This window comes from Myxine glutinosa, chromosome 1 (genome assembly GCF_964187855.1).
Source record: "Myxine glutinosa chromosome 1, kmMyxGlut1.1, whole genome shotgun sequence".
NCBI classification, from domain to species: Eukaryota; Metazoa; Chordata; class Myxini; order Myxiniformes; family Myxinidae; genus Myxine; species Myxine glutinosa.
This window is the reverse complement of record NC_136261.1, coordinates 205,890,218-205,908,159: the sequence shown is the minus strand read 5'-3', so window position 1 is coordinate 205,908,159 and position 17,942 is coordinate 205,890,218. Positions and strand designations below refer to the sequence as shown.

The 17,942-nt window shown below is 42.2% G+C and overlaps 2 protein-coding genes across 3 annotated transcripts in view; one reads left to right on the top strand and one right to left on the bottom strand.

The window, feature by feature from the left end:
• The window catches only part of LOC144890870 (uncharacterized), a 946,020-nt gene that overhangs the window by 261,459 nt on the left and 666,619 nt on the right, over positions 1 to 17,942 (top strand). The gene's annotated exons all lie outside the window — the stretch shown is intronic.
• The window catches only part of LOC137433030 (non-POU domain-containing octamer-binding protein), a 67,862-nt gene continuing 52,733 nt past the window's right edge, over positions 2,814 to 17,942 (bottom strand). For both annotated transcript variants that reach the window (XM_068125426.2, XM_068125435.2), the window contains exons 9-13: positions 14,756 to 14,792; positions 11,698 to 11,742; positions 8,706 to 8,754; positions 8,138 to 8,190; positions 2,814 to 4,575 (exon numbers count right to left, since the gene is read on the bottom strand). In XM_068125426.2, the coding sequence (XP_067981527.1) occupies positions 4,513 to 4,575; positions 8,138 to 8,190; positions 8,706 to 8,754; positions 11,698 to 11,742; positions 14,756 to 14,792 (247 nt within the window). In that variant the 3' untranslated portion in view covers positions 2,814 to 4,512. The remainder of the gene's footprint in view (positions 4,576 to 8,137; positions 8,191 to 8,705; positions 8,755 to 11,697; positions 11,743 to 14,755; positions 14,793 to 17,942) is intronic.

The window sequence follows — 17,942 nt, the reverse complement described above, 5'->3', positions numbered from 1 at the left end:
CCACCACTCCATGACAAACAGCATTGTCAAGTTGACGGACCATCTCCAGAGGAAGCGGCAATAACTTTTGTAGATGTGCAGCAGTTGTTTTCCACTAATACAAAACGCAACAACCCTTATATAACCGATTGTGAAGCCAATCGTCAAATGTACCTGTCATTACATTTTGTCACGCCACCTGTGATATAATCCTGCTATTGACTTCTTGCTGCGAAAGACAATCAGTGACATGGTTCTTTCAACAAAGACATCACCGAAGGGTAAAATAAACTCACCAGATATACTGAGTGCAGAAAGTAGACCCAAGTGAAGAAAAAAAAAAAATTCCATATTAAATGCCAAGCCTGTAGTTTATATGTTTATGTTTTCAAATATCTTTAAGTGGCAAAAGGCACAAGTTTCATCAAATTTGATCAGTATTTGTGACTTTTAGAGCTTGGACGTCGTCCAAACTGACGTTTATGGGTCGTCATGTCATAGGTCACGACGAGGTCATTTTTCGGACATCGTCAAAACCCGTAATATATGTGTTGAGGTTTGTTACATACTGTCTACACACCAAGTTTCAGCCTTCTAGCTACATTAGGAAGTACCAGATTGACAAAAATTGATTTTTCAATATGGCCGGCCTGCCGCACCCATTTTTGGGCATGCAACGCCCAAATGCAATCCCAAGCTAGTTTATGTCTTAAAGATGCTGCATAACAAGTTTCATTACATTTCATCAGTATTTGTGACTTTTAGAGCGTAGACGTCGAATTGTTTACAGACGACAGAGACAGACAGACACTGGGTGTCGACAAAAACTCAGCTGGACATAGTCCAGTTGAGTTAAAAACGTTTACTCTACTTGCCAATCAAAAATGACAATGATTTCCTTCAAGTGACTATTATGGGACACTGTTCCACATGAGTGGGGGAAGGAGGAAGTGAATTTATTGTAACTGGAAACACATCAACTATAACATGTAAATGCATATCAACTTCCTGTAAAGCATGGTCAGCTTCATCTTAAAGGCAATTCGCAAAAAAGGTGTTTGCCACAAATAATTGCCATAAAAAGGTGTTTGCCATAAAGAATTGGTGGGGTGATGTTCAATTGAATGTTTTGCCAAGACAGGATTAGAAAGAAAGCAGGTGCTACCACAACTTTACGATTATACTAACAGTACCCACCCTCCAGGTGGCTGGAGATTGCACATTACTTGCTGAAAAAGGTATGTAGGGGGGGGGGGGGGGGGGGTGGGTCTAAAGGTCATCTACACCCAACAAACAAGAGTATTTCAGGGATCTAAAATGCTGCCGATTCAACCTTTTGTTTTTTGATACTCTATGGTTATAGACCATAGACAAAAATGATGAATTGATGGGATGATGAAAGAAATGGGACACGTGAGGTGATGCCGGCCCAGAAGTGGAGTCAGAGTCGAGGGTTGAGAGCACCTGCTTCACCTTCTCAGGTGCAAAAGACAGAGTCTCAGAGCAGTTGGATACGATAGGCAAGGGTGGGCACTGAAAGTCAGAGGTTGGGATCACAACATTTTGAAGCAAACACAAAATTGAGGCATTCCACCTTCTCACGACCTTCTTCTTCGTCCTTCAGGGAGGTAATGAAGGTTACCTTCCTTCAAGGCACGACTTAAACATTACTAAATGCACTAAAGACAACATCAGACATGCTGATGGAGACAGTACTATATAGCTTCCTGGTAGAAGTTATTTGTCCACTTGCATTGTCCTAAGGCCATATTGAGCTCGAAAGGAAAATTAATGTTTGAGGTTCATCAAATAAAAATGTCAAAGTAACACTACTCACAATAAGTTAGGGATATTGGCAGGTTCTTCGGTGTGGTTGATTTTGTGTATTTCTAACCCTAACAACTAACCTGTTAGGTTCTATCCCTAACAACCCACATACAATGGTCTGCCTATCCCAAAAATCAGTGAAGTGAAACACACACGCCTATAAAAAAAAAATCAACTCACTCCCACAATATCCCTAACTTATTGTGAGTAGTGTATTTTAGAACTCTTCATTTTTAGTAAAATGTCTTCAACATTCTTGATGTTGGAACGTGGTTTATCAGAGAACACTACAGAGACTACAGTAGAGAGACTACAGCTATTGAAATATCAGGTACTCCGATTGCTCGTGGGACCTCCAATGAGAGACAATTCTAATTTGGCTCAAACATGCATAATGGGACGTTTCCAGACCTACCTATGGTCCTTGATCTCTGAGTACTTATTGGACAGAAGGGACTGGTCTGCCACATTGGAGAAATAACCCAAATAATAACACCTATGAGAAATACGAAAAGCAAAAAATAAATATATAGATTTTTTGGAAAAACATTTCACGGAAAATCAAAGTACGTGAGGGGCTACCACCCCGAGTATACCCTGAAACCCCCTGAGAAAAACATTTCATGGAAAATCAAAGTACGTGAGGTGCTACAACCCTGAGTATACCCTGAAACCCCCTGAGAAAAACATTTCACGGAAAATCAAAGTACGCTTGTAATGTGTTCTGAAACCCCAACCCCCCAAGTATACTCTGAAAATTTGGTGAGCATCAGCCCAAAGGTCTCGGAGTAGTAATCGGACAAAGTTTGGGACTGGTCTGCCAAATTGGAGAAATAACCCAAATAATACCTGTGAGAAATCTGAAAAGCAAAAAATAAATATAATTTTTTTTTGAAAAACATTTCACGGTAAATCAAAGTACGGACCCCCTGAGTATACCCCGCAAATTCGGTGTCGATCGGCCCAAAGGTCTCGGAGTAGTTATCGGACAAAGACATACAGACATGCACATTTCCGCTTTTATTTTTGGAAAAAAAAAATGAAGATAAGCTGCATCAAGTGAAAATCTCGTTTATAAAGATTGTTCTCAATCAAGTAAATCACATACATACGCTATGAAAAGAACTGCTTACATTTCACTCAAACTAGGAGACAAAAAAAGACTACTCAAAAAATAATACTACAATTTCAGCATCTTGACACCAACTATACCATCATGGCTACTGCGATGGCCAAAGAAGAATAAGTTCAGAGGGTATAAAAATGGGCAGAAAAGAAACAAAAGGGCATATTCAATGCACACGATGCCAAGATCGGTGTGTGTGCTTCAGAAAAGCGAGTTTAGCAACATTCTGCAAAAAAAAATTTCAACATTACAAGTGATTGCTTATTAAACATAAACTTCCCAAAAGCCAACGGCAACAAACATACGTGTTGAATTGCTTAATGTTAGAGAGAGATAACGCCAAAGTCTGAAAAAGGCGCTGATCATGCAATGGATGTTGCGTCAAAAGGAAAGGATGAATGGATTGTAGATCAACCTTTACAATCAAAATGGTTTTCTATTTGTTATTTTCCCCCCCAAAAAAAGCGTTGTGGAGCACTATTTTGCCCTCACCCCCTTTCCACCAGAGCAATAAAATTTTGGTGGGTTTATGACACACAACATTTTCTGAGTGAACTGGCATCTTCCACATGCTTCGATGAAATTACCTCAAGTGATGCAAAGTAATCAATACTGGGCTCGCAAAAATGGCCTGCCCGACGTTTCCCTCCTGTGACAGGGGCTTCTCGTGCCAGGTGAACTGCCCATATAACCTGTTCGTTGCATGACACTATGAATGATGCAAAATGAATGATCAAATGCATATCTCATCAGATGGATGTGAAGTGAATCAATATTCACTGGATACGGCTGTTGAATATTCGCTTTTCTCAACCAAAGGACCAGGTATCTGGATCACAGGCACCAGAACCCCAACAAGGGTGAGCAGGCCCAACATCCACCTACTCCAGTGCTACAGCAGCAGGCGGATGAGCCCTCATACTCTGAGTGACAGCAGGAGTTTCCAGTGGATGGAACTTCAGTGATGGACACTGATGTATTGTTTTCTTCTGATTCAGTGACTTTCAGATCATATGTAATGGAGTAAGATTTTTTTTTAAACGAAATGTGGGAACATAATATAATCAAAGGTTTGTACTTATAGCAATAAAATGTTGTCATAGGTATACTATACTGGATTCACTAATGCTCGGTCATCAAGTAACCAACCGTTTCTGATTAATTTTGTATTCATGGTTCAATGAATCGAGAAAGAGAGACAGAGTTTGAGAGAGAGAAACTTGGAACAGACACTTTTAAATGTTTCATTAACTCCAAAATCTGCATTGTGATTACAGCAGAGAAACAGTAAGTTTAAACTTTGAAAAGGTAATATTTTGTCAGAAATGGGTCAGGGCACAAAATTTCGAATATTGGGCTTTTAAAATTACAATCAAGTTGGGCAACTGAGAAGTGGCCGAGGGCAACCAAATTTGTGTTGTGGCCTGCCCGAAGCCCGATTTTTCATAATTTTGAAAGCCCTGCAATAGGTATAAAACAAGAGCGGAAAGGACGCAAGGAATAAAGTTAGTTAAGGAGGCATCACAAAAACAAACAGTTAAAAGTGGTAGAGGCTAAATGTATCACAGCAAAAAATACAATCAATATCTTCCTCTTTTCGACTGTTGATCCTCAGTTGGTGGAGCAGTGTTTGGCGGTGGAACCTTCAGGGGACAATGAAGGAGTGGGGAGAAAATTGATCAATGGATGTAACTCAACAATGCACCCAGTGAGAGCTATAAAACGTACACTTGAATAATAATAACAAAAGTACACTGAGCAAGGCTAGATATAATTGAGCAACAATTGATTTGCTGACAAGTATCGTATGGCAATTGATTGTTGTTGAGCAAATATCACAATAGATTTGCTGACCCTCATCATTGTGTGCATATTATTAATTCCGTAAATACACATCTTTCAACAAAAATAATGGAATAGGTCTTATTATTGCAAGAAAAGCACTTGCACAAGAGCCTAATGGTTAAGGCGGCGGGCTTGGGATCCTAAGGTCCTGAGTTTGAATCCCGTTGAATTAACGCCAGCTGGGGTCGACTCAGCCTGTCATCCTTCTGAGGTCGGCAAAATGAGTACCAGACAACTGGTTATCGAGAGGCATTGCATCAGCGGCAGACGCGCCCACAGAAAAATGATGCAATCAGCAGCCGGGTGGCTGCACACGAACCGTCGAACCACCCACCACCCACTTGCACAAGAGAGAGACAGAGAGAGTATGTCCATGCCGAAGGTTGCATTATCCTTGTCCATAAGGATTTGCATTTCTGAATCACACCCCAACACCCATCTGGTGGAACATTGACACCAACACTATTACATCAGAATATCTAGAAAGATACAGCGCATACTTCCACTGCGCTGACCAGTTCACATTTTGTATCCCACCAAACCAAAATCTCCTTGGCTTTTTCTTGTCACCGAACCAACTCTACCACCTAGTTTTGTCATTACCTGTCCACAACCTTTTGAAAACTCTTGCTATATATCGTTTTTTGACCCTATCTCTCAATGGTGAAGAATCACTTAAAATAAATAAATAAATAAATAACCTCTCATATCTGGATCTTCACCAAAATTGAATCAATTAATCCTGGTCACATACCCTTAATCATACACGACACTCGACCCCTCCCACACCCGCCATCCGTTAAAAAAAATCTCTGCACAAAGTTTCGTCCGAAACCTGTCAATATCTTCTTGAGATATCGTGCTATAGCCTTCTGTATATAATTTTTAGGCCCATCTCTCAATGGTGAAGAATCACTTAAAAAATTATCGTATCCGGATCCAGGTGTTCACCACAATCTAATCAATTCTTCCGTGTAACACACAAAACCTGTCCACAACTTTTTGAGGTAACCTGCTCATAGACAGACAGCGGTGAACAAATAACTTCTGTCCACCTTTGGTGCCAGAGATAAAAAAAAAACCCTTTCCACTTGAAATTTTAAACTACAAATAAAAGTTTTTTATGCAGTACACATTTACTGAGTTTTATTTATTGTGGATTTTCAAAACTACAGTTGCTACTGTAAACTCGACATTCAAATCCGATGTTCAAATCAAAATTCAAAAGTTTCGATAATTACGTAGCAATATTTTAAAAAGAATGCGTTTCAAAGAGGCGCTGACTCACACCATTATGTTTCTCTTCTAACAAGTCAAGGTTGCTTTTTATTTGCTGTATAATCATTTTAGAAGTGAAATAACTCTCTGAACCATGTTCTCAGTATGTAGAGATGGTAAATTTCTTCCATTCTGTTAATTCTCTTTCTACGACTTGCAGTTTGAATTTCGAATGCAGTACAGTATTATACAGACTTGGCATTTAATATGGAATATTTTTTTTGGGGGGTGAACTTACTTTTCATGATGACTAAGAACCAAAAGTTCATTGGAATTATGTTGAAATTATTCTAGATTTTGTTAATGTGACCTTTAAAAGAAACAAACACCACATTTGACATTTCTAAACAAATAAATTGATCCTTGAAAGTGATGTAAACTGATATCGAACTCAATTCACGGACAGTACTGTGTTAAACTTCTGTGCGTTTTCCAGAAGTATCTCTTTATTTTGCACATTAGCCAAAAATTTTTTAAACAAAAACAAAAGTTAAATTACAACTGGGATTACGGACAGTAAAATTACAGTTCAGTACTTCGTGTAACCCCCACGAGCATTCAGGAGAGCACGTACACGTTGAGGCATGCTGTTCATGAGATTTGCCAAAGTTTGGACAGGAATCGCTTGCCATGCAGTGACAATAGCCTGCTGCAATTCACGCACAGAGGTCGGCTGCTGGTCCAAGTGGTCGATTTGACGCGTTAATTCTGCCCACACGTTCTCTATCGGATTTATATCCGGGGACATGGCAGGCCACTCCATATGCTCTACACCACGGTCAGCAAGAAAGTGTTGGATCATGCGAGCACGATCATGCGTGCATTGTCATCTTGGAAGATAAAGTTTCCTTGAAAGGCTGCACGAGCAAATGGAAGCAATGTTTCTTCCAGAATGGCCCTGTACTTGAACTGGTTCAGGTTTCCGTTCAGAACAACAAGGTCAGTTTTGCCCCCTGCATGAAAAGCAGCCCAAACGGTCACCCCACCACCTCCAGCTTGGACTCTTGGCACTATACAATCTTTGTTGAAGGCTTCATGCACTTGTCTGCGCACTCGGACACGGCCATCTTGACGATAGACCAGAAATCTAGACTCGTCACTGAAGATCACGTGATTCCAGTATCCTGGCTGCCATTGACGGTGCTCTCTGGCCCACTGCAATCGGCGCTGGCGGTGTTGTCTAGTCAGGCGTGGCTTTCTCAAGGGACGCCTGGCACGATAGCCTGCTTGAACCAGTCGTTGGTTGACTAGCCTTCTGGATGCAGGCACATTTGTCAGTTGCTGCCACTCAGCCCTAAGCCGATTAGCTGACTTGGTACGGCCATTGCGGACTAACCGGTGCAGCTGGCTATCATCCCTCCTTGTGGTTCTGCGGTCTCGGTATTGGAGTAGGGACACCCCTCTGAGCATTTTGTTTCAGGATATTTGACACCTGACCTTGAGTGATGCCATACTGCCGAGCAATAGCACACTGTTTCATGCCGTAATTTCGTAAAGCCACCACTCCATGACAAACAGCATGGTCGAGTTGAACCATCTTCCATCTTCTTCCATCTCTTCTTCTCCAACTCCAAACAACTTCCATCTCCAGAGGAAGCAGCAATAACTTTTGGAGACGTGCAGCAGTTGTTTTCCACTAATACAGAACGCAACAACCCTTGTATACCCGACTGTGAAGCCACTCGTCAAATGCACCTGTCTGTACATTTTGCCACGCCACCTGTGATATAATCCTGTTGTTGACTTCTTGCTGCGACAGACAATCAGTGACATGGTTCTTTTACCAAATAAATCACCGAAGTGTAAAAGAAACTCACCAGATTGATATACTGAGTTAATAAAGTAAACCCAAGTCAAGAAAAAAAAAAATTCCATATTAAATGCCAAGTCTGTAATTTGTTGTTTTGGGTATTAATGTTTGATTTCTTGAGGACAGGCCTCTGACTTCAAGATCAAAAACTGCTTGGCAAATTTCCCTCAAATCTTGCATACTTGCTCAGGCTACCAATGGGCAGGTAGATCATAGCTGTAAAACACATTTGCACCCATGACCTCTGGTGCAGTAAAGGACTGAGAAATGACCTGGTAATTGTAGAACGAAGGTTGCTGTGAAGAAATAGTAGTAGCTTGAGACACTGTAGTTGGGGTAAGAAGGGGGTGGACCAAGAGGAAGGATGTTAGACAATGCTTCAGGTACAAACTCCGACGTTTAAGTAGAAATGACAAATGTTCATAGAACGTGACATAAAAAGCATTTAAATACAAGTACCAATGGCAAACAAAAGGAAAGTATTTTAATGTATGGCAAGTTATTGCCCACCTTCATAAACATTGCTTTTATTTTAATTGCAAAGGAGCAAATCTTTACATCCACTTATTGAAAATTTAAACCTTTTTTTTGGCGCAGTAATCATGAAATTACCAGATTATGTTGTCAGATGATAGCAAAGTACAAAACGTTTATCGGTTGGTTTAGATTTAATGAGCTGGAATATTAATGGAGGGAGCAAGAGTATTTGACGACAAAGTTAGCTGTAATACCATTCTTAATTAATCGTTAAGAAACTTCATTAAATACCTCTTGCACATCACAAAAACCTAATGCGTTCAGAGCATTAGCTCTGATGCAAAAAAAAAAAAAAAATCTTACCTGCGGCGACTGTAGCTGGTGGTATAGGTGGCTGTTCTGGCGCCTGCATCTGGGTGAGGATAGAAGGGATGCAGAGTGGCGATTAGGGGGGTATGGGTAGCATTATTTTCCAATGCAAATAATTTTACCCTTGCAATATATATATATATATTAGAATTTGTATGCCAATGGGTGGTACTATTGCAGTGACCAATATGATAAGCATGAAAAGATGTGAAATTTCTGAATCGAACTTGATTGCTACTCTTTTATTTTCACCCATAATAACCCACCCCCAAACCATAACTGTCAGGGGTCATGTTTAATTTTTTAATGGTCTGCCGAGCCACCTAAACAGATTTTTTTGGTGGCCCGCCAGCAGCCCAATCGCATATTATTTGCTGGTGAATCAAACTTCATAAAAAATCCGTATCCCCGCTTAAAATTATTATTTCTCACGATACCTACAGATCAAATTTCAGTGCTTTTCATACCACCAACCTCACAACTCGTAATCACAGAACACTCCCGGTCAGCTGTTCAATCATCTACCTAATAACTTACAGCAAAATAATACGAGGACAATTTTAATGTTTGCTGAAGAAAAATCTCTTCACATATTAACATTCATTGCGTTTTCCAAAACAAATGTTAGCTCTGCACAACTTTCAGCTATTGATGAGATAATTGTCGTCATGAAATCTCGAAAATAGTACTAAAATACATGTCACTGAATCAACTGAGTATTTTTATTTGATGAACATTCAGTTTTTAAAATATATTTGGTCAAAATTTGATGTAAAGAACAGTTAATTCAAGCGTGAATTTGTGTGACTAGCATGCGGCTAACGATGTGATGTGTGCATATTGCAAGCTCACGGCCTTGCTTCTATATCCTGAGGTGGCGTTAGGGGCGTGCAAGCCAAGCTCGGTCTCACACATGTGATGGGGTGTGTTCACTGATCTGTATATACAACTGAAGTGCAGCTGCAGCACGTGCTCGCAGGGCAAGTAGCCACCATTTTGAAATACCCTTCCCTCTCTTGAATGCAAGAGGTACAGACATAGCTGAGAGTGTGTTCAGCATGATTGCATATTAGTGGAGTGGCTTATGGAAATGATCGTGACACGCTGGCCCAAAGCACTAAATTTGGCACAGTTATACTTTAGGACCATACAAAACTTTTGAGAGGGGGCTGCCCGATTTTCGAGGCCCAGGTCAAGGTCAAAGGTCAAATTATGTGTTTGTCACGTTTTTGCCATATCCAGCTCATAGCTGTCATAGAAACATTATCTCAGTGTCTAAATAATCATTTTTAAGGACAAGGAATCCATTTGTATTATGGAAAATATCCTCAGGTGCTGCCATATTGTATTTCAAGGTCAGGTGAAGGTCAAAGGTCAAATTATGTGTTGGTCATTTTTGCATCGGTGTTTTTGACGTACATCGATACGCTGAGGGAGGATACTGGATTGGCCAGTACAGAGGAGGTCGCGGCCTGCATGACTTATGCTTCACAATTTCCACGACAGAGACACAGTCCTGTGCATGGCAGTCCTGCGTTCCTGCACGTGCAATTCTTTGAACAAGTGGGTGTCACCTTACATCCGCACTTGAGTAGTTCTCTACAACTAAGAGCAGCAGCTGACAGGGTTGTCCAGGTTGGACGCCACCCGGTATCTGCTTTGGTCCACCCAAAGCCATCTGGATTTGGTGCAGCTAGGATGGGCTTCAGACTCTCTCTCCAAAAACAGGCATCGATTTACATGCTGGAGCAGTGCGTTCTGAGTTGGAGGAAGCTTCTCCATCATCTTCACTCTCCTTGGGAATAGCTCATCATCATGAGTTCCTTTGATGTCTCCATGAATGGATTCCCCATTGTCACTATGGCATCGCACATATCGTTAACCTGTTTCTGGAACGTTTTCTGAATCGAATGTCCCTGGATGTGACTTTGGGAGGGTTGCTCTGACGAGTGATATAATTCGTGAAACTCTGTGAGGATTCTGGCTTGCTCAGGACCTGCCACCATCCATCGTTTCAGGGCAGCTGGATTTTCAGTGAGACCGATGGCTCCACCTGATCCCTTCACCGTTTCGTTATTTTGTTCATGTTCTAATCAAAATGCCATCTTCTAATCCTATATCAAATTTTTGTGAATGAATATGGATTAATTCCACTGATTTTAGCGATTTTAGCCCTCTCGTCGGGGATGTTAGCCCCCCCCCCCCCACCCCCCGGTCGGGGACAGCCTGGCGCCGCCGCTGCCTATATGGCCGTCACCTGGTGGAACTTCCCATAATAGTAATGGATTCATTGACTAAATATGTTGGTTATGTGACTAAGACCAAGTTTTTTAGGTTATATATAAGCTGGATATTGCAAAAACATGACAGACACATAATTTGACATTTGCCCTTGACCTGACCTTGACCTGGGCCTCTAAAATCGGGCAGCCCCCTCTCAAAGGTTTTGTATGGTCCTAAAGTAGAACTGTGCCAAATTTGGTCCTTTGGGCCAGTGTGTCACGATATCACTTAAATTTGGACTTTAGCCACCCCACTATATGGACTTTAACGGGTTCCGTTGACAGAAGGAAGAACAAGCAATAAGAAACGCTAATATGGAGTTAAAAACCAATGAGTGACACACACACACACACACACACACACACACACACACACACACACACACACACACACACACACACACACACACACACACACACACACACACACACACACACACACACACACACACACACACACACACACACACACACACACACACACAATAACTCAATATCACTGTCCATCACTTTACTGGTGATTGTGACAACAAACGTTCACATGATAAATTAAACACTTCAGCATAAGCACAAGCCGAATCAGCGACTCGGACCAGGCAAATACTATAGAGTTGAAACATCACCGCCGAGAACAAAAAAATAATAATAATAATGACATCGTTAATGATCAAAATCATATTTAATATCAAATAAAGTTTCCTTACTTGTGAAAAGTGATGCTTTTGTTCACTTTCAACTCGCGGGTATGTCTGTAATTGCAGCCGAAATCAAAACAGAACACTGAACATGAACATGTTTTTAACTGAAACCAGTGTGCTGAACAGCCTCCCTGAATGAATGAATGAATGAATGATCGTTTTAAGGCCATTTTTCCCCACTAGAGCGGGGGTTAGCCTTGCGGGCCCCATGACAATCATGGTTCCCTGTTTGAGGCAATGTTTTTATGGCCGGATGCCCTTCCTGACGCCAACCCTTAGTCGCCTCTTACGATGCGCAGGGATACGGTGTACCTATTCTAAACCGGGGTACACACCGGGAACAGCCTCCCTAAGCTATGTTAATCCCAGGTGGATGTATTGACTAATTGCTGTTGACTCGCTACCTACATATGACCACAGCGAGGTTCGCTTCAGTTATAGATACAGCTCAGTGGGTGTCTTCCATTACCAAGCAGCTTGTAGAGCACTCGTCAAGTGGCTTAAGCACTCAAGCTAGCACTTGGCTCCATGGAAACGGTTAATAAGGGATGGCTGGATTGGCAAACCGATTGGTAATGGTGGGACACCTGGACAAGCTGTTTGCACGAGTTTGTTTATGCTGGCGTGTCAGGTGAGAATTAATCATTAGGGGTTTAATTACCGTTATTATAATCCCAAAACAATTAAAAAATATATCCCCAGGAGCAGTCGTCAGGGGGTGTGGGGAGGGGGATCACGCTATTCATTATATTACTGCCAAATGTTATGCTATTATGTCATTGTACCATTTAAAGCGGCTATTGAAAATGCCATGAGGTAAAACGATGGCTTTAGCTGCTATATATACAAATTCCCAAAGTGGAAACAGATGATAAAACGGGAATTTCTCCAGTTTTTTTGAAGTCTAAAACAACGTGGGCAAAGCGAATGTGAAAATAACATGGAGTCCTCTTACTTGTGATACAATTGAGGATTCTGATGCGTCATTTGTAATACCCTCGTCCAACACCACCAAAAGCAGCGATAGATGTACCAGATAGACGGTACCAGTTTACGAAGATATTTTGAATTGCGCGACCTTGGGAACTCCTAGTGAGGGGAGCAAATGAAGTCACTACATCCTTTGCCGTATGACCTGCAGACCGCTTGGCAAGATTACTAACTTGAGGTGGCATAATGATAAGCACCGAATGAATACATCGACGATTTTGACAAGTGGCCACATGGGCCATCTAGGGCCAGATTTTGATGGCCAAACAGAGTTTTTGGTGGCATTTGGCACCCGGGCCAGCGCTTATTTCGAACCCTGACCGTAATATTGGTTTCTACTCCAAAACCTGTTGATACAAACATATGCCTCACAATATAGAGCTTGGTGTTGGCTTAGCGGTTAGAGTACCGGCTTGGGATCCTCGGATCCTGGGTTCGAATCCTGGTCGGTCGATGAATTAACGCCAGGGGGGTTGACTCAGCCTGTCATCCTTCAGATGTCGGCAAATCGAGTACCAGTTCACTGGTAATTCCCTTTGTGCCGCAAGAGGCGACGAACAGGGTTGGCGGCAGGAAGGGCATCCGGCCATAAAACATTGCTTCAAAAAAGGGGACCACGGTGCCCAAAAAAAGGCCAACCCCTGCTCTGCAGGGAAAAATGGCCTCTAGAGGCGGTTCTATGCCTCACAATATAATGTGGAATAACAAAGAGCATGTCTGTCTGTTTTCCATGATAAGGAAAAGAAGAAAGACAGTTTCTTGCAAAAGTTGAAAGAAAAAGATTAATGAAAGTTAAGGAAAGAAAATAAATAACTAAGGAGGAAAGGAACAAACTAAAAAGAAAATGTAAAATAACAGCCTGAAAACAAAAAGTGTATAGAAGGATGAGTAGGGAGGCCTGACAGGATGGCTTAGAGGTATGCACACTCACCTCAAAGCTATCTAGCCTGGGTTTGAATCCCAGCCCAGCTAAAAACTGTTAGGGTGTGGCATCACCTACATTCATCACCTAATGTTCACGCAAGGGCGCGACAAAATGGAGCACACTACCTATGCAATTCTACCATCAGATCGTCCCTCGGATGGACGTTAAAAGGGTGTCCCATCTGCCAGCATTCGTTGGTGGACCTTAAAGATCCCAGGGTGTCCTTCACGAAGAATAGGTGAACAATACCCGGCTCCAGGCCAAATTCCAAATTCCTGCCATAACTAGCAGAGGGTATTATTGCATCAGCGGCTCAGCCTTCCTCCCAGCCAATGATGCTACCCCACAACCTTGTGCTGCATACGAACAAATAAGTGAGTAGGGAACTAAGGAAATAATTTGTCTGATGAAGAGGTAAAGGTGTGGACAGTGGTTGTGACAGGGAAGGGGGTTAGGGGGGAGGGGAGAGGGGAGTTGTGGACACAAAAGCAGGGGGGAAATGCAGAAGACATAAATAAAGCTTAGGTAATAGTTCTGATTAAAGATGTAACTACTACGGCACTCGGCAGGGGGGAATATCTCCGCCAAGCTGAACAGTTTATGTTTGTATCCCACTGGTAGGCCAGATCTGTATTTGGACCTGAACCAAAATCAAATGTGCAAGTTCTCGTCACCAAACCAACTCATCCGCCAAGTTTTGTTCTAATCCGTCCATAACGTTTTCACATATTGTATTATATATCGTTTGTCGCCCCATCTCTCAATGGTGAAGAATCATTTTTAAAATTCTCGGATCCAGATCCATATTCGGATCTTCACCAAGATCAAATCAATTCGTTCTCGTCACACTCTCAACATGTCTACCAAGTTTCATCCAAATCAGTCCATAACCTTTTGAGATATCCTGCTATATATCGTTTTGGCCCCATCTCCAAATGTTGAAGAATCACTTTAAAATATTAGCACCCGCATCCGGATCCGGATCTTCACCAAAATCTAATCATTTCGTCCTTGCTACATCCACTACCTCTCCACCAAAATTCGGCTGAATCCGTCCACAACTTTTTGACATATCCTGTTCACAAGCAGACAGACAGTGGTGAAAACATAACCTCCATCCACCTTTTGTAGTGGAGGTAAAAAGGTTACCTTCATATCCTCCTGCTTCCTTCTCTCTCCCTCCATCCTAGAAACACAGAATATGAAATGTTAAGTAAGAAAATAACATCGAAGATGTCAGGAAAATGACTCGAAGTGTTAGTGCACCAGATAGAAGGAAGTGAGAGAAAATTAGCTTAGCAGGTTAGTGGGTGAAAACATATTGTCGTGCGTCTACCCTGTAATGAACACCGCAGGGCGACACGGATGACAAAACGAGCTTTAACTCCAAGGCGTTCAATCCAATGGCGGACCTTCGTCATACACGCGGGGGGAAGGGGGGGGGGGGGGTGGGAAAGAGCCACGAGCACTTATCTGCACGGGTCCACTGGCCGTCTTCGCACCTGGATAATCAATTCCAAGCCGACACGGAATTTAAATGTACAAAAATACCGGCTTTATTAAAGAAAATGCCAGTAACAGAATAAAACATGGCAAAATAAGATTCCTAAACGGGACGTCTCCATACAGACTCAAATACACACAAAGGGAAAAATAAAGTTGAAAATAAATGCGTGTTATTTTGGTGGCCACTAAGCTCCGAGCTGCTCTTGAACCTCGTCAGGAATCTTCCAGGCCCCGAGCGCACAATCCGGACGCGGCACAGGCCCTGGCGCGAAAAAGGCCTCCGCGCGCCCTCGTTCACTCAGCTGCGCTCGTCCTCCCGATCGTTCAGACTTCCAATGTCCTCGGCGCAGGAGCGCTACAAAATGTTCATGTGCTCGTCAATGAATTCCCCTCATGCAGGAGCGCTATGAACTCCAGCCGCTCGCCGTGAAATCCCAAAGCAGAGCGAGATATGAAATCGTGACCGGTCAACACCAAAGCCAGAAGATTAGAGGAAGTCAAAAGGAAAAAATGTCGGGGAGAGGGTTCTTTTATACTCGAGGCTCTGACGTCATCCGTGCCTGCTCCACCAATCCCATAGTCCCATCTTAGCAATCCTTGCCCCCAATCAATCCCGGACCAATCACTCTTCTTCGGGGCGTGGCCTTAAGGCCCTGCCTGCTTGATTTGGCGATGTCGCGGCTGGCAGTGCCAGCAGTATTGTTCAATGTCTTGTTCCGGTCGCTTTTATTTAGTGTTATAAATGCGTGATTGCCTGGCTTTGTGTGTGTGCTTCTGGTGTCATAAGGAACAAAGGAAAATAACAGAGGCCATTACATACAGGGGATTAATTACCCATAATCCCTAACTAATTAACATAACCCCACCCCTCGTGATGGGAACGAAGATATGCGCTTACACGACATCCGGTCGAAACGAATTTCCTTCTTATGATACATAGGTTTTCTTCTTCTTCACGACAATCGGAGCACACTACCAATGCATTCTACCTGGCTCTAAGGTAATCATGCACTCAGCCTGTCATCCTGTCATCCTTCCGAGGTCGGCAAATTGAGTACCAGTTCACTGGTAATTCCCTGTGTGTCGCAAGAGGCGACCAACAGGGTTGGCGGCAGGAAAGGCATCCGGCCATAAAACATTGCTTCAAAAAGGAGACCACGGTGCACGAAAAGGCCAACCCCTGCTCTGCAGGGAAAAATGGCCTCAAAAAGGTGGTTCTAAGGTAATCATGCCTACCCCCTACGTAACAATATTTATCCTGATTGACTTGTGTGAATGAGCAGTACTCTTATTGGCTTAAAATGAATAAATAAAAGGCACACTGACAATGCCCCCTACCGTCCCTTCAGGAGCGGGCATCGCTAAAATGTGCACCTGCTTTGCCTACTCCTCTTTCTCTGCTCTTACCCAGATAAATTTTTGAGGGCCACCTGCCTTTATCAGGGGGAAACATCAAGATTACTCAAATTCATAAGGATGCAGTATATAAGCCGCAATTTGCCAAAATCACCAAATCGGACTAAAAGTCATTTTGTGAACATTTTCCATTGCAAGTTCACCAACAACGAAATTGTGAGGAAGCTTAATGTGTACGTACCCATACAGTTAGCCAGGAGAAAAATCTCATTTTGAGGAATCTTATCATACATGCACTCGCCCACACCAAACATTCTCCCTGCTTGCAGTTATTTTCTTCCACTCGCACAGAAACCTTGTCAAATATGTCAATTTTATATTTTTCTTCCGAAATGGAGAGATGGTTAATTGGGAGCTCCTCGAAGCAAAAAGACCAGCACGGAATCGACAGGAATATGGCTGCTAAAGTAAAAGTGGCTTCACGTTATAAATGGGAGGGGAAAATGGACAAACCACGTTAGTGGATAGCGTCCCGAGACCAAAGGGAAAATGGCATAATACATTGAGCGAATGTATTTTATAAACTGTTAATGTTTGGAGATAGGTACTTCATGATTTTTATGCTTGTTTGTGCATAGACCTAATAGAACACGATTTTCCATTTCTTGTTCTTTGAAAAAAAAAGAAAATAAGGTATTCTCGTTTATTCTTTTTTATATAGTCAGACTCTGACATTGGTGGGTGATTTTACATTCCTGTAAAATTCTGCAAATGTCGAATCCGCAAATGTGGGGGCATTGTGTGAATGAGTGGGGTGGGGAGGGTTATTTTTTACTACATGGTCTAGGCCCGTGGAAAAGCTATGACAAAAAATAAATCAGGACACGACATAACAACGGGAACAGCAGGAGAAGGGGGAAACGCCAACAACAGCGCGAAGGGAGAAAATAGGAGATGGACAAACAAGGGATAGAGGTAATGATGAGGGGCAAGGAAAAACGCAAAGGGTGGACCAGATGGATACATAAGCAAATTTTTTGAATTGAATAAAAAATAACACTTGACACTTGAATTAAAAAGTACATCAAGATGAAGACACTGTACAAAAACAAAGAAGTTTGCACTCAAATGACAATTTTATCTTTTTTATGTTGAAGGCTCCAGTCACGGACAATATAGTCCTCAGAGGCCAGGCCTTAAATAAAATAACCGCATAAAGACAAATAAGAGAGAGAATGTAAAGGTGAGGAGTGAAAATGAGTAAGAAAAGTGGATGATGTTTGTTTGTAGAAAGAGAGATTAAAGCCAGCCCGGTAGCTATAGTTTGAGTGCGACAGAAAGTAACACCAGAAATCCTGACACGGAGGGAGAGTGTAAGATGGTTCTGGGCACCACTTTAACGCTCGGAACAGTAGTACTACCCTGGACGGTTGCTGTTGTAGAAGTCCGCATGGACTTCTGAGTTTATTTAAAT